This window comes from Canis aureus, chromosome 37, assembly GCF_053574225.1.
Source record: "Canis aureus isolate CA01 chromosome 37, VMU_Caureus_v.1.0, whole genome shotgun sequence".
Classification (NCBI taxonomy): Eukaryota; Metazoa; Chordata; class Mammalia; order Carnivora; family Canidae; genus Canis; species Canis aureus.
The window spans coordinates 15,073,136-15,101,016 of record NC_135647.1 but is presented as its reverse complement, the minus strand read 5'-3'; the positions used below and the strand labels follow the sequence as shown (position 1 = coordinate 15,101,016).

At 39.9% G+C, this 27,881-nt stretch overlaps 1 protein-coding gene and 1 long non-coding RNA gene across 6 annotated transcripts in view; one reads left to right on the top strand and one right to left on the bottom strand.

The window, feature by feature from the left end:
* Positions 1-27,881, top strand: part of HIVEP1 (HIVEP zinc finger 1) — a 142,699-nt gene that overhangs the window by 11,247 nt on the left and 103,571 nt on the right. Inside the window, exon 2 of one of the 5 annotated variants that reach the window (XM_077886087.1) lies at positions 26,751-27,055. The exons of the other annotated variants lie outside the window; for them this stretch is intronic. Within the exon in view, the coding sequence (XP_077742213.1) occupies positions 26,923-27,055 (133 nt within the window). The 5' untranslated portion in view covers positions 26,751-26,922. The remainder of the gene's footprint in view (positions 1-26,750; positions 27,056-27,881) is intronic. 5 annotated transcript variants of the gene reach the window in all.
* On the bottom strand, positions 9-27,077 carry LOC144306640 (uncharacterized). The gene is made up of 4 exons (XR_013373738.1): positions 26,900-27,077; positions 25,353-25,519; positions 2,308-2,493; positions 9-900 (listed from the first exon to the last, which is right to left on the bottom strand). It is a non-coding gene; the product is annotated as an uncharacterized LOC144306640 (long non-coding RNA).

Below are 27,881 nucleotides of genomic sequence, written 5' to 3'. Positions count from 1 at the left end.
TGTGTGTATTCATATATAAAAATATTTCACAAGTATAATCTCATATATAAGTATACAGAATTTGAATGGGTTTAAATCAGGCATGCACACAGAATGTTCCTGTAGAAGGTGGAATATACACTTCTCTGCTGTTAGAGGTTCTTTAGTAGAAAAGTATGAGAAGAACTGCTATGTTAAGGGCAAGACATGAATTTGGGGCAAAACTGAGACAGCGTTAGAACTGATGAGGAGTCTGTACAGATTGTCGGAGCAGGGTTTGTTGAATTCTAGTATCTTTACTCTTGGCCCTATAAAGCATATAGAACCTTTGGTGCCTGTCTGCATGAAACAGGTGGTTAGAGTAACACTGACATATCCTTTTTTTTTTTTTTTTAAAGATTTTATTTATTTATTGTGGGGGGGAGGAGCAGAGGGAGAGGCAGGCAGACTCCATGCTGAGTGCAGAGCCTGACAGGCTCAATCCCAGGACCCCAAGATCCTGAACCGAAATCAAGAGTTGGACACCTGACCGACTGAGCCACCCAGGTGCCCTTCCCGCCCCCGACTGACATATCCTTCGTGAAGGTGAATGAGAATTTCTGAAGAGCATGAGGTAAACACTTGGCGTCCAGGAGAAAGATTTTGTATGTTGTCCTGGGTTCCTTGGAGAAGGGCTCTTGGCCACTTTATGACAGACTCCCTTCCTGGAACCCCCATGTGTAGTGTTGATGCATGTGCCAGCGCCACCCTCGCCAGCAATCATTCTTTTCTGATCACCCATCTCCCCCCACCTTCCCTGGCCTTTGCTTGGACTGAGGTAACCCAGATGGTGGGACTTGCTGGGCTTCCATGTCAGTCCTCCTGAGAGAAAGGGCTGTTGTTCTGCTATGCTGGTCATCGTTGTGAATGTGTTCCAAAACTCTGGGGAAGAAAGAAAATAGGTATTTGAGTTGAATTTGGGCCTAGGGTTTCAAAGACTGATGTACTTTAAGATTGGAAGTCAATAAGTCAATGTACAAAATACCAAGTGCTAACCTTTTGTAAAAAGGTAAATTTTTTTAACCTTTTGCAAAACAGATTTTGGGGATTTGGGTGTGGCTTGTTTTTTCATTTTTATTGATTGAGTGAGTTTGGCTCTGAATATTGCTTTATTATAATGTGAGAAGTAAAGGGTGAGGTCCACGCATGGCGTCTGTGGATGCCCACCCATCATCCCCTTGTAAGATGAGGTCCAAAGTCCTGAGTCTGCCTCGGACACAGTTTGGTCTTCTTGTTTTCCTGTGTATCTGATGAATAATCTGCCATTTCAGAGCTCCACATGCAGATCTGGTATTTCTGTGCTTGCTCTTCTTTCTGGGAAGTATTTCTTTCCCCTTCCCATTTCCACTCTATTGTCTTACTCTGCAAGGGAGATGTCTCTGCCAAAGATTTCTCTTCATCTTTGAGCTTTTCTCCCTATCCCCTCCCCTGCCACCATGCTTCCCACCCCCAACATACATGGTGGGCCTCCATTGCTTGCGTCTATAGGTACCTTACTGAACTTCTGATAACGGCATCATCATTATTCTCCAATAGATCTATCATCTGAACTGGGTATAACTTACATGTCAGAAGAGCATGTTTTAATCACCCATCTCTGTTCAACAAAAACATATCTGCGTTAGCTTTTTAGGCAAACTGAAAGATTAAAGGTGATTTGTACTCTGAAAAGTTATTTAACACTTTTCAACCTTGATTAGCAAATGCTTCTTGTGGTATTTGGTAGCCTCTGAGGAAGAAACCCGTTACAATATTAAATTTTAATCACCTGAACCAAGTAGTTATTATTAACTTTTGTTTTACATTAGGTTTTTGTGGCAGAATTCCTAGAGTTTATCTCTTTGGTACATTTAATTAACATAATGGTAAAGAGTTGGGCCTCAGGTTATCAGTGGCTGGCTGCATGGCCTTGGGCAAGCCTCCAGTGTTGGTTCCTCTTCTGCAAAGTAGAGATAATGTGTGAAAATTAGGTAATATGGCAACACTTAGCACTGATGCCTGACACCAGGTAAACACTCATTACAGAGTTGTCGCTTTCTCTAGAAAACTGGTTTGTGCCAAACTCTTGGGTTGCATATGCTTTGCAAACAGAGGCCACCCGGAAGCAAGGTGTGATCTGGCTTCCCTGTCTGTGCTCAGCATTAATTACCGATAGGTCTTAGGGTCCTAGTGATCCACGCCTTGGGGTGCAGAAGAGACACATCACTGCAGAAGAGAATTTGGGAAGGACAATTCTCACCCAGTGTGCAACCTCCCCAGTTTGTCCGTCTACACGGATTCACAGCTTACCTCATGTTTAGAATCTAGTTCTAAGGACATTGATCGATTGTGAAGTCTTCTGCAGTATTATAACGGAACTGCTTTCGGAAGGATTTGACATTCAGGATCCTGTAGGGTGGAAGTGATGCGCTGTCCCTCGTGCTTGCTCCCCTCCCGTGTGGGACCTTGGAAACCCAGTGCGTTTTCAGGAGTAATCTGAAAAATGTGAACATTTTCATTTGCTGCCAGTGAGTGGACCCACTCCCGTGCCTGTTTTATAAATCACCTGTCGTGAAGAAAATTTCGTGTTTTCTTGTTACATAAAGCAGTAAGTAGAATAAGTTTAATTCTGATGATTTTTAGATGGAATTCCAGCTGTTCATGCATTGCTCTTCATCTTTGAATGTTAAGCCAGCAGTTCTATGTTAACAACAGCCTTAAGATTTGAGAAGTCAGAAATCTTGTGGCGTATATAACCCATGGCTTATTTAAAAAAAAATTCTGTATATGACTGCAGCTAGGAAGGAAGGAAGTAAATAACTTAGAGTTTTTGATGATAAAGGTAAGAAGGTATTGAAGTTATTAGCAGCTATCATGTAAATAGCTGTTAGTTCATCTGACTAGGATAAAAATAGGAGACTAGATTTCGTAAAGCAAGCTTCCCATTTGTTTTCAGATAATTATTTTTCAACTCATATCGAGAGCTTATTTGATGCTTTTGGAATGCTTAATAACATTAATGCTTTTTTCTTTTTAAAAGCAAATGCAAAATGTAATAATATGATTAATCAGAGTAATGATTTTATTTAAGAGCATCTTTGCACAAAATATGTTCTGATGAGGTATAATTTTATCTTATCATAGAATAGGAAAATACATAATGTGTATAGAATATCCTATTATATACATACATTTTAAGTTCTACCTTTAGAATGCCCTATAATTTGAACATGTCTGGGACACAGTTGGTTCTTGTGTTATCTGAAAAGATGTTTTGTGAATAAATTAAATGCCCTATTTTTTCATTCCCATATTTAGTATTTTAAAACCTTTCAACGGCACTCTTTTGCATATTACTAATATGCAAAAATTACAAATGGTCCTCAGGTATTCTTATAAAGCACTTGTTATTTTTAATGATGTTATCCACTAATCACTGCAGGGCAGACACTTATAACCAAATAGTGTCCTTTATTCTCAATACTCAAGTCATTCTTCAGAAGGAAGTTCTTCTTGATTATAAGGCTTTTATTTTGGAGTTTTTATTTGAGGCAGCATTGCATCCATTTTGGCTTTTAAAAATAAATTTTAGTAATCTTTACACCCAACTTGGGTCTCAAACTTACAACTCCGAGATCAAGAGTTGCATGCTCTACCGACCGAGCCAGCCAGGTGTGACTTCCTTTAAAGATTTTATTTTATTAGAGAATGAGCAAAGGGGGGTGGTCAGAGAGAGAGAGGACAAGCAGACTCCCCGCTGAGCAGGGAGCCTGACAGAGAACTCAGTCCCAGGACTCTGGGACCCTGACCTGAGCTGAAGGCAGCTGCTTAACTGACTGAGCCACCCAGGTGCTCCGAGGCACAACTTTTTAAAAATAAATTAAAAATGTAAGGTTCTTGGGTATTTTCTATGCTGAATTTTGTTCTAGAAAATATTATAAGGCCATACTGCCGTGCCACAGTACTTGAAAAAAATAGAGTGATCAAAAACTGGTTGCCTGCTAAGTAATTAATGAGAATAGGGGTCCTTTAGGTGTGAAGTGGAACAATAGTAGTCTAAGTGTTCTTCTTGTTTAATTGATGCAATGCAAAGCTGGACTTTTATGGTACTTGGGATATTTATGTGCCTATGGCATTTCTATGTGCCTATGTGGTGAGAGTACGAATTTACTCAAAGGTACCAACTGCTTTGCATTTAGTAGTGTGCTTATTTTCCAACTCTTAAAAAGATTTGCCAGGGAGGAAAAAGACCAGATCAGCATAAAGTTGCTTAATATTATAATGTTCAAACAGAAATAAATTAAGAATTCAATCGGTGTCATGTTTGATAGTTTAAAAATATGTAAACATGCACTGAGCTGCTACACAGCCCAGGGACCTTGAAAGGTGGTTGAACAGTGCCAGAGATGTGTCAGGGAGTTCTCCCTCTTGCTGGTTTCTCAGACACCTCTCCAGGAGAATCCTACAAATTCTACAGCTGGGAAGGACAGACCTTGGAGATCATTTACTTCATTTCCCTTTTTACAGATGAGAAAGTTGGCCAGAGAAGTTTAAGTGAATTGATGTTGAACAGCATCTTATTTGTATCTTATTTGGGACATTTATGGAATGATCTTTAGAATTTCTTTTTTTTTTTTTTTTGAATCATACTGCTTCCCATGGTTATGTTTTGTTGTGAGCTGGTGGCAAGAGGGACATTGTGTTTTATCATTTTTGTTGTAAAAAGAGCTAACCTGTCCACAGGTCTGTGTGCTAGGCTATATTCAACATGCTTTTAGTATCTTTGTTCATGTAATCCTTAAAACCGACTGGGACAGGTACTGTTATTGCTCCCATTATATAGACATGAGGATGAGGCACAGAGAGGGTGCTGGTTGCCCAAGGCCCCACAGCCAGGAGTCTCCAGTGCCTTTGATCTTGTCTATCATACTTCTACTTGCTCATGTTGATAGTAGAGTTTTCCTGAGTAGTAAGAGCTTGCAAAGGTTCTCTATCTCAGTTATAAAATAAAACTTTTGTCAAGCACAGCATGTAGAGCTGAGGTCACTCAGAAGGTCAGAATTTGAAGGGCTTTTATTTTCCCCCCTCTAAGTCTTTAATTGTTGAAATTCATTTCAGAGCTGTGTATGTATATATTACTCCAAGCTGGATTTGGTATTACAAACATAAGGAATTTCCAAAGTCTTCAAGAGAGAGAAAATAGTTGTTCCATCGAAGATGTTTGCTTACTTATTTACTTAGTAATATGTAGTTGAAAGTAGCAATATCTTGCTTACCATGGAAAATGCAGTATTTATTTTTTTATAATGGTTTGTTTTAAGAATTTATCTTTCAAGTGTAGTTGACATACTATGTTATATTAGTTTCAGGTGTTCAACATAGTGATTTGATAGTTCTAGACGTAGCGCAGTGCTCACCTTGATAAATGTAGTCATCATCTGTTACCATACAGCATTATAGTAGTATTGACTGTATTCCCTATACTGTACTTTTCATCTCTGTGACTTATTTCTTTTATAACTGGAAGCTTGTACGTCTTAATCCTTTACACCTGTTTTGCCCATCGCCTCCATGCACCTCTTCTCTGGCAACCACCAGTTCTCTGTTAATGGATTGTTTCTGCTTTTTGTTTGTTTTGTTTTTTAGATTCCACACATAAGTGGAATCATATGATATTTGTCTCTACCTAATTTTGCTGAGCATAATACCCTCTCTGTCCATCCATGTTGTTAAATGGCAAGATTTCATTCTTTAAATGGCTAATACTCTGTTGTATATGTATACCGTATCTTCTTTATTCTTCTATGAGTGGACACCTGGGTTGCTTTCATATCTTGACTGTTGTAAATAATGCTACAATAAACACCGGGGTGTGTATATCTTTTTGAATTAGTGTTTTTGTTTTCTTTGGGTAAATAGCCAGTAGTGGAATTACTGGTTCATATAGTATTTCTATTTTAAGAAGAATGGCAGTATTTATATGAGAGTCTCAGCCTAACAGTTGAAATTTTAGACATAAATGCTTAAAAACTTTTTTCTGGGAATACTGATGTGAAAACATTAAAATTCTAAGTAAAATATGGATGAAAAGATTTTGTAATTTTTTCTCATAAGTAGATACAGAAGGATATAGAAAAAGTGTACTATTTTAGATGTATTTGGACTCTTATAGATTGTAGATGTAGGTGAAAGGGAAATGAAAGAATGAAAGGGACATTTTATTAGTCTTCCATTTAATTCCACAAACAGTGAACATGCTAGTATGCTATATGTAGAAATTTAACCTCACACCTAGCCATCTAAGGGTTTTTAATATGTCTCCAAACATATGAAAAAGATCTAAGGGCAATATAAAGCAACAAATACATAATTTAAGATGAATATGGAACATTGTAGTATGGAACTCTCAAAGGGAAGATGAAGCAAAAACTAACTTGTTGAGATAAATCAATCAGAAAATACTTGGAGGAGTTAATTTCTCACTGAAAACTTGAATGAAGCGGAGTTTTGAGATAGCTTTTAAAGAAAGGAAGGGTAGATTGGCAGAGAAAATAAATAGTTTTGAGACTTTGCTGGAAAATTAATGGGGAGAAAATCAGGAATGCTTGTTGGTTTAGTTTGCTTGATTGAAGTGTATTTCTCAATGAACTTGAAAATTAAAGAATAAGGGAAACTTTGTAGGTTTGACATGTGTAGTTTATATTCACAATAATTATAAAATCACCAACTTGAGTTCTATAGTAAGTTGAGTATTTATAAAAGATATATCAGAGGCTAGAGACTGTCTTATAATACTTTGAAATTTAAAGATTTATTTATCTAATTTGAGAGAAAGAGCATGCATACACAAGCAGGAGGGGCAGAGGGAGGGGGACCGAGAATCTGAAGCGGACTCTGCACCAAGCATTGAGTGTGACACGGGGCTTGAGCTCATGACCCTGAGATCACTACCTGAAACCAAAAGTCAGCCATTCTACTGACTGCACCACGCAGGTGCCCCAATACTTTGAAATTTAAAAACAACCTCCCCACAGAGGATTTTTAGAGCAGTGAAACTACTCTGTGCGATACTATAATAATGGATACATGTCATCATACATTTGTCCTGATCTATAGAATGTACAACCTCAAGAGTGAACCATAATGTAAACTGGATTCTGAGTGATGCTGTGTCCATGTAAGCTCAACAGTTGTAACCGGTCTATCACTCTGGTGGGAGATGTTGATAGTAAGGGAGACTGTACATGTGTGGAGGAAAGGGGTATGTGTGCTATCTCTGCACAGTCCCCCCCAATTTTGTTATGCACCTAAAACTTTTAAAAAATAACATATTTTCTCAACAACATCTTCACCGAGGGTCAGAATGATTTGTTGATATCCAGGAAAAGGATGGTAGGTTAAAAGAATAAGGCAGTCTCTGTCTCTCTTTTTCAGAAAATCATCTTCCTGCATATGAACAAATCAGGAAAAGAGCAACATATGACCTTGAGCAGATAACTTGAATTTAGTTTCTTCCTTGAGAACAAGGCATGGGAGTGGGCAGGGGTTGGGAGTGGGGTGATGTTGATCTGTAATTTTCTTTTTAGCTTTAACTAGTGGTTACTCTAAGGCAGGGGTCAGCAAACCACAATCTAGTGGTGAAGTCCAACCTTCTACCATTTTTGTAAATACGGTTTTATTGGCACTTGGCCATGCCTCCTCATTTACATATGTCTGTGGCCGCTTTCTTGCTATAGCAGTAGTTGCAAATGGCTCAGAAAGCCTAGAATATTTTCTATCTAGCCTTTTACGCGGTTTGCTGATCCCTGTCTATAGAATAGAGGGGAATTGGATTATTTATTTTTAGACCCCTTTATGTTTGGGAATAAGTAAGACTATTCCATCTATCTTCAGAGGACTGTAGGAATGAGTTGTAGGGGAACTTAAAAGGGCTGTTTTGTTGGGTTTAGGGACTGCTACCTGCCACGCATGACAAAGAAATTCACATTCCTTTGGTTATAAGGTGAAGGGAGAGCCTTAGAGGTTGAGTTGGTCTGACAGAAAGATTTAATTGTTCTTGATGTTCTAATGCCAAGATCATGGGTCTCCACTCAAAAGGCCTGGGTCATCAGGGAGCCATTCTTTTAGAACGCTGTCCTTCTTCCAGTTGTATTGAGTTTTTAGTTACCTCTGTATTTAACTCACAATGGTAGAAAAATATCGTAAGCCACAATTCCCAATGCTGTACACCAAACATTTTGTGAAGGATTGTTTTTTAGAAAAATAGAGCTGTCTTTGAGAAGAGTGCCTTCAGAAACATGGGCCCTGAGAGGCAGTCCTACTCCCTGATGGTGGTGTGCTGAGAATGGGACCGGTTATCTGTATGACAAGTGCTATTGACAATTAGGCCCCACGATTTGTTCTTCAGTTTCAGAAAGCATGATTACATTTCTGAATATCTGAAATCTCAATATTTCCTACACAACCACCTTTGATCTCCAAGTGATTATTTCTGGTGGTTTTGGGTTAGCAGAATGAGAATGAGTAGAGAAGATAGCTTTATGTTCTGGTTTTGTTTTACTTTATTTTGCTTAATTTTAAATACATTAAGGATGGGCTTGGTTGAGTTCATAGTAACTATTTGAATAGTTTGAGAAACACTTTTGAAAGCGATGCTGATTCGGGGCACCTGAGTGGCTCGGGTGGTTAGGCGTCTGCCTTCAGCTTAAGTCATGATACGAGGGTCCTGGGATCCAGCACTGTGTTGGGCTCCCTGCTCAGCAGGGAGCCTGCTCCTCCCTTTCCCTGAGTCGTTCCCCACTGCTTAGAATAAATAAATACAATCTCTCTCAAATAAATAAAATCTTAAAAAAAAAAAAAAGAAAACGAAAGAAAGCAATGCTGATTCTCCCCAGACACATTGGACCATAGGTCTTGTTACTGTGGGACCTGCCAGTGTGAGCATGTGTCTCGAAAATGATGTGAGATTCAGTATTTTAACATGTGACCTTTCTCAGTGAAAAGCAGAGCCCAAAGTGGTTATGAAGTGAAGTGAAAACAAAGGGCCACTCTGGAAGCCTCTGCCTGGACTTTTGAAGGCCCTGCTGGGATGGGTTGGACACATGGTAGAGTTCAGCAGCTCTGCCCCTGTCTCATATGAAATTTATAGTTGAAGACATGAAGACAATAATGGTTTACACGTGAAAGTCCAGCCAGCTGTGCAAACATTTGATGAGTGAACACAGAAATAATATTCAATTTACATATATAAGCAGATGTATGACTGCATGGCAGAGGGGTTAAGTGCATTATTTGGCCTTCTATCTGTTGATAGTTTAGAGTGATCTGTTATGTTTTGGTGGAATTAATGCCATATGAGTGATGAGTTACATGCTTCACATTTACAGTAACATCTTCAAGAATGTAGAGTTTCATAAAGTTTTTGTGGAAAGTGTTTTTCAGTCTCCAGACAGTAGTTTATTGCCTCAGAAACCACTGCAAGATATATATATATATTTTTTTTTTTTTACAGCTTTTTAAGATGTAATTTACATGCAATAAATTCACCCATCGTAAGTGTACATTTAATGAATTTGAGTAAATTTACAGAGTTGTGCAACCTCTACTGCAGTTCAGTTTTAGAACATGTTCATCACTTCCAGTATTTCCCTGAGCCTAATGGGAGTCAGTCATGCTCCCAGGCACCTGCTGGTGTGCTTTCTGGCTCTTTACATTTGCCTTTTCTGGACCTTTAATAGAATGGAATCACACAACTTATGTCTTTTTTCTCTGGTTTCTTTCAATTAGTATGATATGTTTGAGACACATGTGCATTGTAGCATGTATCAGGATTTTTTTTTTTTGACCTTTTAATGCTGAGTAGTATTCTCTTATATGAATATATCACCTTTGATTTATCCATCTACCAGGTGATGGACATTTGGATTGTTTTCAGTTTTGGGCTGTTATGACTAATGTTGTAAGCAGCAATGCCCAAGTCTGCATTTTAGCAGGATGTTCTATAAATGCCACTTAAGTCAAGTTGGTTGTTAATATCTGTTTTACTTGACATAATTATAGAGATTCCAGCTCTCTTAGGATTGCTGTTTGCATGGTATATCTTTCCCTACCCTTTTACTTTGAGCCTTTGGATTCTTTGAACCTCTCATGGACAGCATGTTGTTGGAATTGCTCTTTTATTCAGCCTAACAGTTTGTCTTCTGTGTAGGGTGTTCATTCCATTCACATTGCTGTGCTTATTGCTGGACATATGTTTACCGTTTTGTTATTTCTTTTCTATTTGCCTCATACTTTTTTTAAAAAAAGGTTTTTTTATTTGAGAGAGAGAAAGGAGAGAGAGAGAATGTGAGTGGGGGGTGGGGGAAAGGTCAATGGGGGAGGGAGGGAGGCAGAGAGAGAGAGAGAGAGAGAGAGAGAATCCTCAGGCAGATTCCACTGAGCACAGAGTCCAACACGGGACTTGATCCCATAACCCCGAGATGACCTGTGCCAGAACCAAGAGTCAGATGCTTAACCTACTGAGCCATGCAGGGGCCCCTACTTGCTTCACACTTTTTGTTGTTCTTGTGTCACTGCCTTCTTCTGCATTAAATATTTTTTAGTATATAGTTTTGATTTCTTTGTTACATTACTATATTTCTGAGTAATTTTCTTAGTGGTTATTCTAGACATTATAATATGCTCCTTAGTGAATCCCTTTCTACTTGAGAATAATAGTACTTGAACTCTGGTAAAACATGGCAATTTTGATCCTGTTTGTCTCTTTTTTTCTCCTTTATGCTGTTGTTGTCAAACATGATTCATCCCTTTATGTGATAACCATAGCTCTATAGTGTTAAATTATGGCTTTGTACAATCTTATATTTTTTAAAACATTCAAGATAAAAAAATGAGAAAAAATAGTAAGTCTTCTATTCACCATTTCTGACACTCTTCATTTCTTCATGTGGGTTTGAGCAATTGTCTGTGTTACTTCTATTTAACCTGAAGGACTTAATACGGCATTTTTTATAAGGAGAGTCTTCTAGCAGCAAATTATCTTTTTTTTTTTTTATTTATTTTTTTAATTTTTTAAGCAGTTATTTATTTATTTATTTATTTATTTATTTATTTATTTATGATAGTCACAGAGAGAGAGAGAGGCAGAGACACAGGCAGAGGGAGAAGCAGGCTCCATGCACCGGGAGCCCGACGTGGGATTCGATCCCGGGTCTCCAGGATCGCGCCCTGGGCCAAAGGCAGGCGCCAAACCGCTGCGCCACCCAGGGATCCCAGCAAATTATCTTTTAAATAAATCATAGAATGCTTTTATTTCTTCTCCTTTTTTCAGTTTTGAAAAGTAGTGTTCTGGCTATAGAATTCTTAGCTGATAGTGTTTTCCCCTTTCATCAGTTTGGACCTTCCACTGCCTTCTGGCCTCCATTGTTTCTGATGAGAAGTCAGCTGTTTCTCGTGCTGTTTTGCTCCGTGCACAGTGAATTGTTTTTTGCTTGCTGCTTTCCATTTTTTCTTTGTCATCAGTTTGAGTACGCTGTGTTTAGGTGTGAATCTCTTTGTGTTTATTGTATTTTGGGTTGAACCTCTGGGATTCAGAGTTTGGTGGTTTTGGCTTTTTATCAAATTTGGGAAGTTTAGGTCACTATTTCTGAAGATATATTTTTTCCCAGCTATTTCCCTTTTCCCACTGCACATATGTTGGTAAACTTGGCTTCACACACCCGTGAAGTTATGTTCATTTTTCTTTCATCTGCTTTCTTTCTGTTCCTCAGATTGGCTAATTTCCATAGAACAATCATCAACTGTACTGGTTTTTTTCTTGTGCCAGCTCAAATTTGCTTTTGAACCCCTCTAGTAAGTTTTTAAATTTCATTTGTTTTACTTCTCAACTCAAGAATTTTCCATTTGGTTCTGTTTTTTATAATTTATATCTCTTCATTGAGATTCTCTGTTGAGTTATCATATTTTCTTTTAATTCTTTACACATGGTTTCCTTTGGTTCTTTATTTTCATTTTTTGTTTCCTTCAGTTCTTTAAATGTGTATATTCATATAATTGTTACTTTGAAGTCTTAATCTGTTAAACATTTGGGAGCACTAGAGACAGCTCCTATTGACTGAGTACGGGTCACACTGAGTACGGGTCACACTGTCCTGTTTCTCTTAATGTCTTCCAAGTTTTTTGTTGAATATTTTACACTTCAGGTAATAGATTAGAGCAACTCTCTTTATTGTTCTTGTTGCTTGTGTATTTGTCGTTGCTGTCATTATTCTGTTTCTTTAGTAACTTTCCTGGAATAATTCTGTGAAGGCCATCTCTCCCATGCAGTGTGCCTGCTGCTATCTGTTCAGGTCTGTCGTTGATTTGTTTTCCTGTTACTGGAAGCCTAGTTTCCTAGGGGTTACCTTCCTGGCTCATAGTTTTATGTTCAGCCAGTGATTGATGAGAGGTTGACCTCACATCAGTAGAGCTTTCACTCTGCTGATGGATCTGTGTGTGGGCTGGGGAGTGCACTCAGATTTCAGGCAGTTCTCTTGTCTGGCCCAGCTTTTACTTTGAGCTCAACCCCCCTTGTATCTTCATTGTGTATATAGGTATAGGTTCTGTCACCAAGGATTGTGTGGGTGGCACGACCCACTCTCATGTCTGCAATGCACATGCAGAATCTCTGGTCAACCTGGGACATCTGTAGAAAGTTTATTAATTACACTATGGTTGTCTCACCTCCCAGGACTCCCTGTTAAATCTCAACTTGTCTGCTTGTGTCCTGCTTGCCCTGCACAGGACCTTAGTTTCAGGCTAGCAGAAATCCAACACCTTTGTTTTCCCTTGCTGATGGGATTGCCACTCTTACAGTGCTCCATATCTAGGGGCCCTGGACTGGCAGAGGCAGTGAAGCTATTGGTATTCTCAGCGCCCCCTCACAGTTGAACTATTGCACTAACGGAGCTGGGGGCAAGGAGATGGGAGTGGCCACCTGCAGAAACCACATGGTCTTCTGCTCTGCTGATCCTGTGTGAAATTCAGTACTTGTCACAGAGAAGTACTTCTCAGTTTCTAGAACGCTGAACTGGTGGTTTGTGAGTTTTGCCTGGCTTTGTAGGTTGTGTTTTGCGGAGAAGATCTGTCCACTTCGTGAATTTTGTCATTGCTCCATTTTCTGTGAAGGTCTAAGCCCCACCCTGGGTTCTCAGAACATCAGTTTTGTGCCGTGTCTTAACAAGCCTTTTACTTGGAACTGCTCAGAGAGACCCATCAGGTTGGCCAAAAATCTTCTTGCTTTTGAAAAGCTATAAAAAGTGAGATGATCATGCCCCTGGGACACTAGTGTAGCCATTATTGATATTGTACATCCATACTACTCATTTAAACACCTGCTCACTGAGAACTTTTTTTTTTTTTTGGTCTAAACTTCTGTCACTGGAACTGTGGTTTAGTTGGAAAAAATAAATGCAGAAGCTTTGGGGTTTTGGAGTTGTGGAATTGGGATTGAATCCTGATTCTGTGATTCAGAGTGCATTTTGATCCCTTTGAGTCTGTGTTTCTTCAGCTTCAATGGTGAATAATAACACCTACTTGATGAGTTATTCTGGAGATTAAATGGAACATCAGGGAGACATCTGAGACATAGTAGGTATTCAGCAAATGCTAGCCTGTGGTTGGGAATGCAGTTTTGGTGACTTTTGAGTTTTTTGCTTCTCGCTTTTTCAGATTATCTGCTTCTTGCTTTACCTAGCTTTGCTTCCTCAGATTCCTTTTCCTTCTTTGGGATAATTTTGGTACTTTATACAGTACTGAAGTATACAGTGTGTTTTCCTTGGAGTACATTTTAGTTGAATGCTCTTTCTAGGTATCCCAAGTGTTCCCAATACTTGATAGTGATTTCCTTTCTAAAATCCAAATTTTATGTGTTTATAAGTGGCAATGAAACTTTTTATGGCCACTTTATGGTGAATGAGCTCACATGTATAAGATTGCCTTTTGGAAGAGGTCTATAAAACGAAAGAAAGTGGATCATTATCTAGATGTTCTCAGGACATGACTGGGAGGGGCAAAACAAGGCCTCTAGTAGAGGTGATCAAAGACTTACAGAGAAATTTTCTTGGGACTTGCTGGACCACATCTCACTCTGTTCTGGTTTGGAGGTGCTCTCCTCTGATATTTAAGCGCATTGGGAGGAAGTGGTTGCTCTAGTTGCTTCATTAGGTTGTAATGTCATTTTTGGTTTTAGAGAGAATATGGTGGGGCTAAAGCATATCCAGAGCCTTTTATGAATAGCCATACTTTTCTATGATTTTCGAAGCTGAGAAGCTAACAGTTCCTCTTATGTAATATTTTACTTAACTGTCAGAGCACCCTATGTCAGAATAGTTTGTAATGTTTTTTATTAAATTTTTAAAAATTAAGTTTCAGGACACTGCCTCTTCTTGAAAGCTTTAATTTTCTCCCAAAGAATGTGTGTGTTACGGACAATGTGTTTGTTACATGTAATTCTTGAAAATACAGTATTTAAGGGGTGGCTCAGTCTCAGTTAAGTGTCTGGGTGCCTCAGTCAGTTAAGCATCTGCCTTCGGCTCAGGTCGTGATCCTGGGGTCTTGGATTGAGCTCTGTATCATCGGACTTTCTGCTCAGTGAGGAGCCTGCTTCTCCCTCTCCCTCTGTGTTCCCTCTGCTTGTATTTTCGCACTCTTTCTGTCAAATAAATAAATAAAATCTTAAAAAAAAGAGGAAGTACTTAAGCTCTAAGTTTTGCAATATGGATATTGCAGAATTTAGACATACAGGAAATCAGGATCCAGAGCTCTCTCATTGCAAAGTGAAATCAGGAAGTCAGGTATAGGGTGGACAGGATTAGGCAGATGGCTTATGGGAGTCACCCTGCCCTTGGAGTTGCAGCTGTGTATGCTGTCTGGAATGAGGTCGGATCCAGCAACTCATACATGCCTATAACACACATGATACAGCAGAGTTCGGTAGTTAAATTATGGGTTTGTCAACATGAAATGGTCCTTTGAGCACCTGCATTTGTTGCAGGAGTAGAGTATGGAGTTATATATGCATCTTGCTTCTATTAAACACTGATATAAATGCAAGTCTTGAGGCAGGTCTGTAACAGGTTTATAAAAATTATTACTTGTTCTCTTGGGCTTTAAAAAATCAGACTAGTATGATAAAAATTTTGGAAAAGTTTTATTAAATGAAAGGAAAATTTGGACTTTTTATTCTGTGTAGATTGAATATTTTTTTGTTTTGTACTCAGTGAATATTTGATAAATAAACCATGCAAAGTGCTGTGCCCTCTGAGTGCTGTGGAGGATAGGAAAGTGGCTCTGGCATAAATGCCAGCCTCCAGGGTCCTGCATTTCAATGGGAGCAGTGAGACAAGTCCCTACCATCACAAGTGCGAGGTGATAAGTGCCATGGGGTGAGTAGAGCTGTGGAAAGAGTCTGGGAAGGCAGTGTTTTTCTGGTTTGATAGGAAAGCTATCCCCGACCCCCAAGAATTCTCTTTACTTTCCTTGTTCACTTTCCTTGTTCATTTCAGACCAATTCTCTGAGTCCCCATTTTAGTGCATGAGACCGACATATAACATTCCTAATTCCCTTCATCAAGTAAGTCTGAAAGAGAGACAAGAGGAATTCATTGGTGAGAGCCTTGGTTAAGGACCATAGCTTGGACACTTGGTGTGGTTTCTCCACTTGAGGGTTGAGCCAGGCTGCATATGGCATATGACCTGACATGTCACTGGAAAAGCCTTGTAAGTGCAAGATGTCACTCAACAGAAAGATCTCGGAGAAACAACTCGAATTAAGCTCAGGGTCTGGACGCTAGATTTGGGAAAAATACCATTTGTGTGAATCAAGCTGTTGGTACCAAATGTATGAAGAACTACTGACACCTCATGGATGTGGATATTATTATTTTTAGTTACATAAAGTGTGTATGCATATGTAGCAGAGTCTATCTGCGTATGAGTACGTACACATGTATGGTCTTGGCTCAAACTGATCTGTCGAGTTTAATCTGTGACAACAACTGTTCAGTATATTCCCAAGTTATTTGAAAAATAAAATAAAGTTGGAGTGTATCTGTTGAGTAACAGCTTAATCTCTCCCAGGGTATCCATATTTATTCTGTAGAATTCTGCTGGTAGGACTTACTAAACATGAAAACAAGGTAGCATTTAAATAATTCATTATCCTTTTCAAATTTATATGCAGTATTGTTTTGGGAAAGAATCACAGTCGTGGTTTTCTTTTTTAATGTACAATAAAGACAGTGCAGAGAGGTGGAGTGAGGACTCATTGACATGTGAATCTAGATAAGTCCAGACTGAAAAAATTGCTTGTAGTTTATTTGATTTTTTTCATATATCCCTTGCTCTGTGGACTTCTGTGCATATCAGCCAACTTGATTGTTTCCAAAATCCAGTTCTAAAGTGAATCTCATCTTCTGACATTTGTAATTTTGGAATCGTCCTGTATATACATGAACACCCAAAACCAGGGGAAGATCGTTAGAAAATAATGTAGAGGGCAGCCCCAGTGGCCCAGCGTTTTAGCGCCACCTTCAGCCCAGGGCCTGATCCTGGAGACCCGGGATCGAGTCCCATGTCAGGCTTCCTGCATGGAGCCTGCTTCTCCCTCTGCCTGTGTCTCTGCCTCTCTGTCTCTCTCTGTGTCTCTCATGAATAAATAAACAAAATCTTAAAAAAAAAAAAAAGAATTTTGAAATAAATGAATAGATGCTTGGAGGGGGCAGATACTGAAACTTTACCCCAAAAGTCAACATAGATTTTAAAGAATGGATATATTAAGAAAATCAAAATATAGAAAAGTATAGAAAATGTAGAAGAACACCCTAAAGCCCTGGAGAGGTTCCATTCTCAGGTTTGGAGAAATACAGCTCTGAAATAAAAAGCATGACTGATCTAAAAATAAAAAGTATTTATATTTCAAAGATGATAGAGTTAATCTTAAAATGGTAACTTACTCTGCTGTATAAGAAAAGGTAATAGGTAAGGGGACAAATTACTCTCAGTAATAAAAAGGGAAAGTAAAAACTCTCTGGAGATAATTTTTATTTACCAATGCATTTGATTTTTTTTAAAGCAATCAGGATGCCTGATGTTGGTAGAACAAGTATTATCATTTGTTGTTGGTGATGTGATGGAGCTTTAAAGGTGCATGTACTCCGTGTAACTTAGTTTATACTCTGCCTATACCCCTTTGAATAAACCCCTTCAGCCAGGCATTCTATGTCCTAAAATTTATCCCAAAGAAATAACTTGTCAGGGGCCAAAGGGTATTTCCCCATCGACACTAATTTTACTGTAATCTGTGATAGCAAAATAGTAGAAGTGACTTGTATGCCCTTTAGTGTAGAATACTAAATTGATCTTCTGTACTAACAGACTTTTAAAAATGATAGTTTTGAGATCTTGTGGAAACATGAAAAATGCCTGCTATATATGAAAACATATGTATAGTACAGAGTATGCAATTATATGGCCTTTGTGGACATGCTTTTGTTGGGGTGGCAGCAATATGAGAATTTTAAACCTTTTTTCTTTAAAGATTTTATTTATTTATTCATGAGAGACACAGAGAGAGAAGCAGAGACCTATCAGAGGGAGAAGCAGTCTCCCCGCAGGGAGTGTGATGTGGGACTCGATCCCAGGACCCCGGCCACCTGGGGATGTAGTGCTCCTCACATGATTCCGTATGGTCGTGTAGATGGGCACTTAACACAGCTAGCAGTAGAGTTTGAAAGAGTGGCTTTCCAGAGGTGATTTCATGAGCTGAGTCTTGGAGAATATATGGGGATTGGCCGAATCATTTGGGAGGAAGGGATCAGAGAAGAGGTGACAGTGTGAATAAAGACTTGAAGTGTGAGTCGAGGGGGACGTGTGTATTTACAAGGACTTTTATTTCCAGGGTAAACTCAACATGGGGGTCGGGCACGGGGTCGGTGGTGAGGACTGGGTCTTAGAAGGTGTGTATGTTGTTACTAAGGGTGGAAAAGGACTCTTGTTTTCACCTCATGTGGTGGTTTCCTCTTTGAGAGTACAGTACGCATTTTTTGTTTTGTTGGTCATGCTCTGTCCTGTAATTGTTGAATATTTCTGGTTGTCTGACTAACAGTAAACACAACTGAAGTGCATGGAATCAAAATGGGTACTCATTTGTGTAAATTTCTTTGTGTATTTACTACTGTGGCTATTCATACATTGATCTGTGATGATTTTCTTGAGATGGTATGCGAATCAGCAGCAAAAATTAAATTTTCTGACTCCTGATCCATGAAAGTGTATTTCCTTTTGTAGTTTATTACTACAGGTTATAGCTGAATATGAACATATTTGTGGGTAATGCACTTTTATGTGGTTGGGAAACAAGTTTTATTGAATATTATGGGAAAAAATTTTGTGTTTGCAAGAGGTAGTAGCAGTATTTTGCTGTTTTGTAAAAAAAGATTTTTATTATAATATCTAAATGATAAATCCTACTTATTGTTTTTCTTTGTCGTTTTTATTATTTAAGCATCTTGTGTAGGAAAAATTAAGGAACATGATACATTTCATAAGACATTAATACCATGCAAATTCTTTGTTTAAATGTTTTGATCTATGGCTGTCCCTTAAGTTGAAGGCAAATAATAGTAGTTATTTGGTGATCTATTAGATCTTTTTTAATGCTTTTCTAAAGAAACACAGATATTACAATTTCCATATGTGTTTTTTATATTTGAGGACTGTATTTTGGTGTAACTGGTTTCCTTTTGTTATCCTTTTTTTTTTTTTTAGATTTTATTTATTTATTCATGAGAGACAGAGAGAGAGGGGCAGAGACAGAAGCAGAGGGAGAAGCAGGCTCCATGCAGGGAGCCCGATGTGGGACTCGATCCCAGGTCTCCGGAATCTGGCCCTGGGCTGAAGGTGGTGCTAAACCGTTGAGCCACCGGGGCTGCCCTCCTTTTTTTATCCTATATGTTTTATGCACTTAAAAGCATATGCAAGCAATCCTTCGACTTATAAATAAAAAAGATGTGATACACACACACACACACACACACACACACACACACACTGGAATATTAGCCATCAAAGAAGAATGAAATCCTGCCATTTGCAACAACATGGATGAATTTAGAAGGTATAATGCTAAGTGAAATAAGTCAGATAGGGAAAGACAAATACTGTAAGATTTCACTCATATGTGAAATTTGGGAACAAAGCAAATAAACAACAACAAAAAAAGAAGAAACAAAAAACAGACTCTCAAATACAGAGAACAAACAGGTGGTTTCCAGAGGGGAAGTGGGTGGAGGGAATGGGTGAAATAGGTGAAGGAGATCAGGAGTACACTGATTGGTTCAGTTGATTAAGTGTCTGAGTTTGGTTCAGAGCATGACCTCAGGATCTGAGATCGAGCCCAGCACCGGGCTTCCTGCTCAGTGGGGAGTCTACTTCTCCTGCCCTGTCTTGTACACACACTCTTTCTCTCTCTCTCTCAAAAAAAAGTAATACACTTATTGGGATGAGCACTGAGCAGCAATGTATAGTATTGTTGAACCACTATATTGTACACCTGAAACTAATATAACACTGTATGTTCATTAAAATTCAATTAAAAGTAAAGTAAAGTTAGGTAGAATTCATCATGTAAAAAGATGAAAAAAATAAAAGCATTCTGAGAAGAGGTCCGTAGATTTTACTCGACTGCAAGGATGTATGTGGTATACATGAAACATTAAGAACAACCCATCCCAACCTGGTCCTATCCCCCAAGCCCAAAGCCAGCCAGGGAAGGGACCAGGATGAACTTTAGAAATGAATAAATTTCTAATCTGGGAATCTCCACTCTGCCTCTTAAGAGCTCTGTGGCTGAGGCATTTAACTTCTGAGCTTCACTCTCAGTTATAAAGTATGTATGATATATCTATCCAAGGTTTGTGTTGAGGATAAAAATAGTTGCTCTATTTAACATACCCAGCAGGGTAACCTGCGCATAGAGTAAACGTTTCTACCTCTGGGTCCTCTTCCCAGAAACTAGCTATGTGTCCTTGGGTAAATTATTTATCATTCCTTGATCATACATATTTATCGAACCTGAAAGGATTTAGACCTGTTTCTGTTTCATCTAAACAAGAAATCTGAGATTATTTCAAAAATCAGGATTGCCCCTTTTCAGATTGGAACACTTCTTCAGCTGTGCTGAAGAACATTGATGTACTTGTCTTCATGTGGCACCGCTAATGGGAAGCAGGCACAGACCTTTATTTTGTTGATTTGAAACACGCACACATGGACAGTCTTTGCCTTTTGTTTCCGTGCCACCTAGCTTTTCTTTGCCAGTTTTCTTTCATTAAATGTTTGCCAGTCACCTTTGGTTGAAACTATGCTTATTGTCTCAAATATCACCAGAGCAATATGGAAGCTATCCTGATAAGAAAGCCTCTCTTCAGGGTTCGTTTACAGGAATCCTTCTTCAGGTTGAAAATGGTATTTCTGCATTTTGTGACTGGTAACCTGCTCTCCCTAATCTTCACTTATAATAGGTTTTTAACCCCCCTTTTGATCTATTGGCTCCGAGTTGGTTAGATGGATTGGTTGATGGTGGGTGCGTGGGTGGGCAGTTGGCAGAGACTTAAAAATATACGAGTGTACAGTCAGTGCTCATGATGGCAAACAATAGAAACTCAGAGAAGGAGTTCATTTGGAAGGATATGGGATTGCCCACATAATTTCCACCACAGTGGATATTTGTTTAAAAGACAGGTGGGAGTCTATGTGTGTAGCCAGAACATGGGAGATCATGACAGGGGAGAGAAAAGGGCCTGGCCGCCCACCAGGTCACCAGGTGGTGGATTCCCCAAGGTTCAGATGCTGGGCATCTTAGAGAAAATACAAACAAAGAAAAATGAATGTTTTCTACTGCTGGATCCAGGAGTTGTTGAAAGTGCTTATTATATTTGTGTGTTTGAGTATGCACCTGCTGTGAATGTGTATGCACACGCCTGCTTTGGGTGAGGGGGATGCATGGCTTTCATCAGAGGGCCTAAAAGGGGCTTTGATCCCAGAGGAACTAAGAAATGCTCTATAATAAAGAGATTTAACTGTGTTTGAATCTTTGCTTTTCCACCAGGTGGTGCAAATCTTTTATGATCACAGAAGTTAATCCTCTTAAAAGATACGAAAAATTTGAAATTAAATCATTTTCTCTCTTAAGAGTTTAGTTCTCCCACACAATGAAGGACCATTGATCTGATTCTTGCCTTCTGTCTTGCATAAAAAAATCTGTGGATACATAACTTCAAAAATATTGACAATTGATTTTTAAACTAATCATAGATTTTTGAGGCTATCCCACACCATCTCATTTTGCTCTTTCTAGAAAGAAACAATGACACCTGGCAAAACATAGGTAACATAGTATGATGATTGTTTCATTCAATTTTTATTACTTTCTGCTTGATACAGAAAAGTCATATGATTTAAATTTTTGAAGATAAAAGTGCACTGTAGCAGACACGTCAGATATTTTAACTGTCTTGTAATGTGACCCAACTGACAGGATCCTAATCAAAACAGGAAGGTAGGCGGCTGAATGGAACAGGTCCCCCGACAATGTTTTTCATCTGCGAGAGGTAGAAATAACGTAGGGTAGGGTCTTTGTAAGGCAAGTATAAATATTTCATTGCCAGGATAAAGGCAAGAATGAATTTTGTATTTGAATATGTTTATAGTTGTCTTAGAAACTTGGAACTCTTTCAGTTTGGACATGTTTTGAATATTTGGGGGAAAACTATTTGAATACACTTACTGAATTTAAATATTATATGCACATACCATTAGCAAAGTTGCTTAAAATATACATGGCTAAGATGAAGTTTTAACAGTTCAGAGGTCACTTAACATTTGAATTTGGATATTTAATAGTTTGGATGTTTATACCAATGTTTAGCTAGGAACAGTTTTAGTTTATACCTAACAACATTTAAAATACTCCAAGCCCACTATACATCCTCGGGTCCCTGCTGTGTGTCTAGAGTTTAGGTGAAAACTTGTTAAGTAGGAATTTTTTGGATACTCCTTTGTAACTCTACTCTGTAGGTATGATCCAGAGCAGCATCTCTCACTTTTTTATTGTTGTTGTTATTCCCATTAAAGAGAAAAATTGACGACTAACTTTAAATTTCTGCCTTATGAAAAATATTAAATATTAATCCTAAGAACTAAGACTTTGTTGGGTAGGGTGGAGTTTCGAATGGCCACAAACCATGGTAATGGCTCAAATATTTTTGTCCACCAAGAACTAGTTTTTCCTCATTTGAGGCAGTATTGCCCCTGTGGAAAAAGCATGATGTAGGCTCAGTTGTCCTTAAAACCATTTATTTGTGGCTTGTCTGTAATAAAAACAAATGGCTGGTGCTGTGATTCTAGGGGCACCGCAAGTGATTTGCTTATGTGGTGGATTTGTGATAAGGACTGGAAATTAAATGTGCTTTTCAATGGCACCTTATTGCTTATTGATTTTCCTTGAATCCAAAGAGTGATACCAAGGGTACTGGAGTCCCTGCCACTCAAACTCATGTGGCCTCAAACAGTTTAATTTTTGGAGACATTTTCTCAGGTTAGATAGGAGTGAATTCCTCTGTCATCTTCTCTATTTCCCTTGTACTTCCTTTGGATTTATGTGTAGAAGCAGAATTGTGTTTTTGTCTGTTTTGTCATAAAGTTCACGTTTTGCTGAAGAAGCCAAGTAAACAATTTAAAGGTTACAATGCTTTTCTTGGCAATATTGCAAAAAAAGTCAAGTAGCATGGTGAATTCAATCACTTAGTCCGGTTTTCTCATTTTGTGTATAGGAAATGCACCTGGCTGGCTCAGTCAGTTAAACATCTAACTTTGGCTCAGGTCATGATCTCAGGGTCCTGGGTTTGGGGCCACACAGTGGCCTCTGGGCTGAGCGTGGAGCCTGCTTGGGACTCTCTCTCCCTCAGCCCCCAGCCCGCTTCCCACCCCCCCACCATGTGCATGCATGTCCATGTGTTCTCTCCCTCTCTCAAATAAATAAATCTTTAAAAAGAAAGAAAGAAATGCAACTCTAGCTAAGGACTTAGAAAGCACGTCACTGCTAGAAGCAGAGTAGCATCTCATACCTACATGTTCTACTTTAGAACCCCAAAAGAAATTCTAATGTTATTTATTCAGAGAAAGGATCTGACTGATGGGCAGTGGATCTGTAGTCTGATTTGGCCTCTGTTTTTTTCCCCCTCTAAGCTGTTAATAGCTTGCTCTTTCTGCATCGTTTTGTGTTCAGACATAAACACAAAAAATATTTTACTAATTTTTAATTTTCTGCCCCAAATGATGACTCTAATTTCCTTTTTTTTAACTGAATAATTTGATAGGGACATCCTTCCACTCATCATATATAGATCTTCATTCATATTTAATTAGTTTAATCTAAAATACTTAGTAATCTAAGGTATCAATTTCTCTAACTTATTCAGTTATTTCTTTGATAGAAGCAATTAATTGGTTTTGCTGTGTGTGTGTGTGTGGTTATTTTCGTATGTCGTCTATTTTTTTTCCCCAGAAATAAGACCAATTTTTCAGGATTGTTTAGTAAGTAAAGAATCCTTTTCTCATAGAATTGCCATAATTTCCCGCATGCAGTTGGCCTCCTGGCCTGGTTTACTGACTTACTTATTCTTCTGACACCATACAGTTTTGGTGGCAGTAGCTCTTAGTTTTAAATTCCAAAAAGGTAAGTTTGGCTTCACTTTTGTTTTAAATAACATTTGTTAATGTTTGCCTGAAATGCCCTAAATTTCAATTCCAAAGGCTCTGTTTTTACCTGTTCATTTTTCCTTAAAACTTTGGTGAACTAGGGGATCCCTGGGTGGCTCAGCGGTTGAGCGCCTGCCTTCGGCCCAGGGCCTGATCCTGGAGTCCCAGGATCGACTCCCGCATCAGGCTCCCTGCATGGAGCCTGCTTCTCTCTCTGCCTGTGTCTCTGCCCCCCCAACCTCTCTCATGAATAAATAAATAAAAATCTTAAAAAAAAAAAAAAAACAAAAAAAAACACCTTTGGTGAACTAGGCAGGTGTTACGTATAGTGCTTGTGTGCTCACAAGTGCTCACCTAACAGTGGCTCCTACTCCATGCGGTTTGCTTGTAGCTCAGGGGACATTTGATGCTTCTCTGTCCAGTGCAAGAGGGGTTCCCAGTGAATCAGGTGCTCCCCAGCATTTCCTTGCTAGATCGTTAGTGGCACTTCTAGAAGTTAATAAAACTTAGAGACTATCCTAGACCTTGTGGAATTTCTAATAACCTCTGATGTCTGTCATCTCAATGCCAGTGGCACTCCGATGAGTATGCCAAACAAAAATTCCCAGAGTTTTGCTTCAGAATAATCTGAGGGGTGGACCTTTGAGGTGGCAGGGGAGTGTAGATAATTGCTGAAGATGACATGAGTGGGTGGTGAGAGTGAGAATATGGGGTTCTAGCATTTTATCAGTTTTTTTTTTTTAATATTTAGAGTTTTCTGTGGTAAACTGTGTGTCTGTGTTTAATGTCCTATGCATGTAAATGATGCATTGTGCAGGGTCACCAGCCCCTGCTGAGACCACAACTTTAAAGCCATGAATGGAAGGCTGGGAAAATGGATTTCAGGCTTCCTGGGTAAGAATGCTAAATGAATTTGTTCTCCCCGTAGAACATTGTTATGATGAATAATCGGGATCTGCATTAATATTTTGTGACTTTGGAGGGCAAGTTTATGGGCTTCTTTATAAGTTGGTCAACACACCAATGTGTACGTGTCATTTTTTTTCCCTAAGGCAAAATATATTTTGATTGCTGAACAAAATGATTTTCAGTTGGACTTTCAAACTAGCTTTTTAATTAGGGACTAAAGGGGGCACCAGAGTGTACCTCGGGGAGCTTTAGGGCTGCCCGTCCCATCGCCCTATTAGCTGCTCCCTCCAACCACACATCTCTGGCTACGGCTGAGAGCTCGCTCTGCAAGTATGGTTTGCACCTGTCTTAGCAAGCTGCTTCTTCCCTCCTCAAGGAATGGCCCTGTGTCCCTCCTTTATAGTCATTCTGGAGCTTCCACTGTGATGCTGACCGACCTGTCAGCCTTTGTAGATATAGGCTGAATATGCTTTGTGAGAAGATTCCCTTTATTTTCTGGTTATAGGACTTCTGTGCTATGTAGCTGAGTTAGTGGGGAACAGTGGACTAATGAGATCGCCAGAGGGCTGAAACGTGGTGTGGGCCCTGGCTTCTAGTTTTCCATCTCTGTTCCAAAACCCTGGTCAGCAGTGGGGCATTTTCCTACATACCACTGGTCAGAAGCGAGATTGGGTGAACGTGCATGTGTATCCAACAAATCCATCTTCCGTTGCAGACAAGCAGCCCGGCCCCAAGTCCTCAGAGGCTCCAGGGGTAGATGGAGGAGCAGGACAGCTCTGCTCTATGTTAGCATCAGCGGCTGACACGTTAGATTAATCTGAAAGGAAGGGGGAGCGTGTTGAATCTATTTGACGCGTTGAGGGAGATTTATTTGGTTCGTCTACTCCTCTCACATGTCATGAGTTGGGCACATTTTTCAAGGTGCTGTCAGAGTGGGAAGGTGGCCCAGGGCCACTGTGCTGACATTTCCGGGAGACAGGGTGAGCAGCGTCCCCTGGGATTGTGCAATGGGCACAGCCTTGACCTGTCTCCTGAATTTCTTTAGTAAACACCTTTGGGGTTACTGCTTGCTAGTGAAGCATACACTTCTACGTAAGAGGTGACTGTTGGTGCTTGACCCACACAGGCCTCGGAGGGCATGTTAGTGGTGTTTGCAGTGTGTAAACGCCTTTTTACAGCAGATCTCAAACCTCATTTATTACCAGTTAAAAACACATTATCATTTTAACAGCGCGTGCTTAGTAAATGCTTTCTATAACATCTGTAGTGGTGCAAACATGCCTAATAAAATTTTGATTATAACATTTAGAAGCATTGGGAAGCCATGCTTTACAATCATCTTTTACATGCTGCCAATTCAAAAATCCAGTAATTTATATTTTTACTGCTTAAAGTTTCTTTTTATAAATGAATATGATTTTCAACAGTGTTAAAGTAGCTTTTGGTAGGAACACTGAGTGAAGACCTGAACTACATGCAATTTAAATAACCCAGAATTCACTGGGGAAAGATTTTCAAATAATCTTAGGAAAATAGAAACTAGAAAAAATTTTACCTTGGTCGTCCTATCTGAGCTACTTTGGTAGATTGCATAGACTTTTTAAGACGTATTTGGAACACTTTGCTGTTGTAAGGTTGACTAGTAGTTCAAAAAGGAACCATAGAGGGGATTCCTGGGGGCTCAGCGGTTTAGCGCCTGCCTTTGGCCCAGGGCGCGATCCCAAGTCCCGGGATCGAGTCCCGCGTGGGGCTCCCAGCATGGAGCCTGCTGCTCCCTCCTCCTGTGTCTCTGCCTCTCTCTCTCTCTCTCTCTATCTCTCTCTCATGAATAAATAAATAAATAAATCTTTTAGAAAAAAAAAAGGAAAGAAAAAGGAACCATAGAGGAATAGTATTTTGTATACGTCCCTAAGGATAACAGCCAACATTTATTGAGATCTTTCTGTATTTCTGGACCTATCTTAATCTCCTTACCTTGTTGAATCCCAAACCCCCCCCCCCAAAAAAAAGTCCTGCAGCGTGTTGGTACTGTGTTGTCCCCGTTTCAGAGAGGGGACGCCTGAGGCATACAGGAGCAAGAAGCCGCAGACCTCACAGGCATCGTGTGGGAGGCCGGAAGTAGGCCCTGGACTGTCTTCCCCAGAGCCTTGCTCCTCTTCCTGCCACAGCGCTTCGCGGTGCCTGAGACGCTACTCACACACTTGGCCCCGCAGTTCGTGGATGGCTCCACGGCAACATCATCCTGGCTGCCTTCCAGACACGTGGAAGCTCGGGGCCCTGCCAGCGCCCAGTGCCGCCTCGGGCGGGGACGTGCCAGGCCGCCGAGGGACCGCGCCACGCGAGGCCGTGTCAGGTGCTGAGAGGCTCCGCCAGGATCGTTGTGGGAATCCGGGAGCTGTGCAGTTGGCCAGAGGCCCACACGGCCTGGGGGGAGGGATCCTCGGGCCACAGTGGGGGAGATGGTCACACCGGGCGCTCCCTGGCTGCCAGGCCCTGCGTGCTGCCCCCTGTTCACACTCCCGGCTCCCCAGGCAGCGGGGTAGCTCTCCGGGGGCCCAGCCACCTGGGCAGGATCTTGCCCCGCAGAGCATCTGCCCCCATCACGTCTTCTTCCCACCCCCACCGCTGAGCTCATTACCCTCGTCAGCTTGGGCTTTCCCTCACTTCTGCTTTCGTGGTGGCCGTGTCTGAGGGTGCCATTTCCTTTGTATTTTTATTTATTATTTTATTTATTTATTTTGTCATTCAGTCTGTGAAATTTTAGGTCATCCCACGCAGGCCACTTCATTCTTACTGATACACCCCAATAGGAAGCATTTGAACTAACTGTGCTCTCCCACCCCGACACGTCACCTGCAGTCATGGATAACTCCCATTTTCTCAGTAAGCCAGCCAGGAGAGTTTCAGGTCCCGTTTTGGGGTTCCTTAGCATTCTTTTATTCTGAACGGTGCTCTTCTTGCTTTTTAAAAGCCTGAGTATGCCTCAAGTCGGTTTGCATAGTTCAGGGATGCAGAGACCCTCTGAGTATAAAGGTGAATTCTGGGCTTGACATCTGCGGTTCCTAGTTCAGCAGTTAGGATACACCTGGAATCTCCTGTATAGGAAACATGGACCTTTTTTTTCCCCCCGTAGATGTTTCAGGCTTTCTGTTCAACTGATACTCTCATGTAGAGTCACA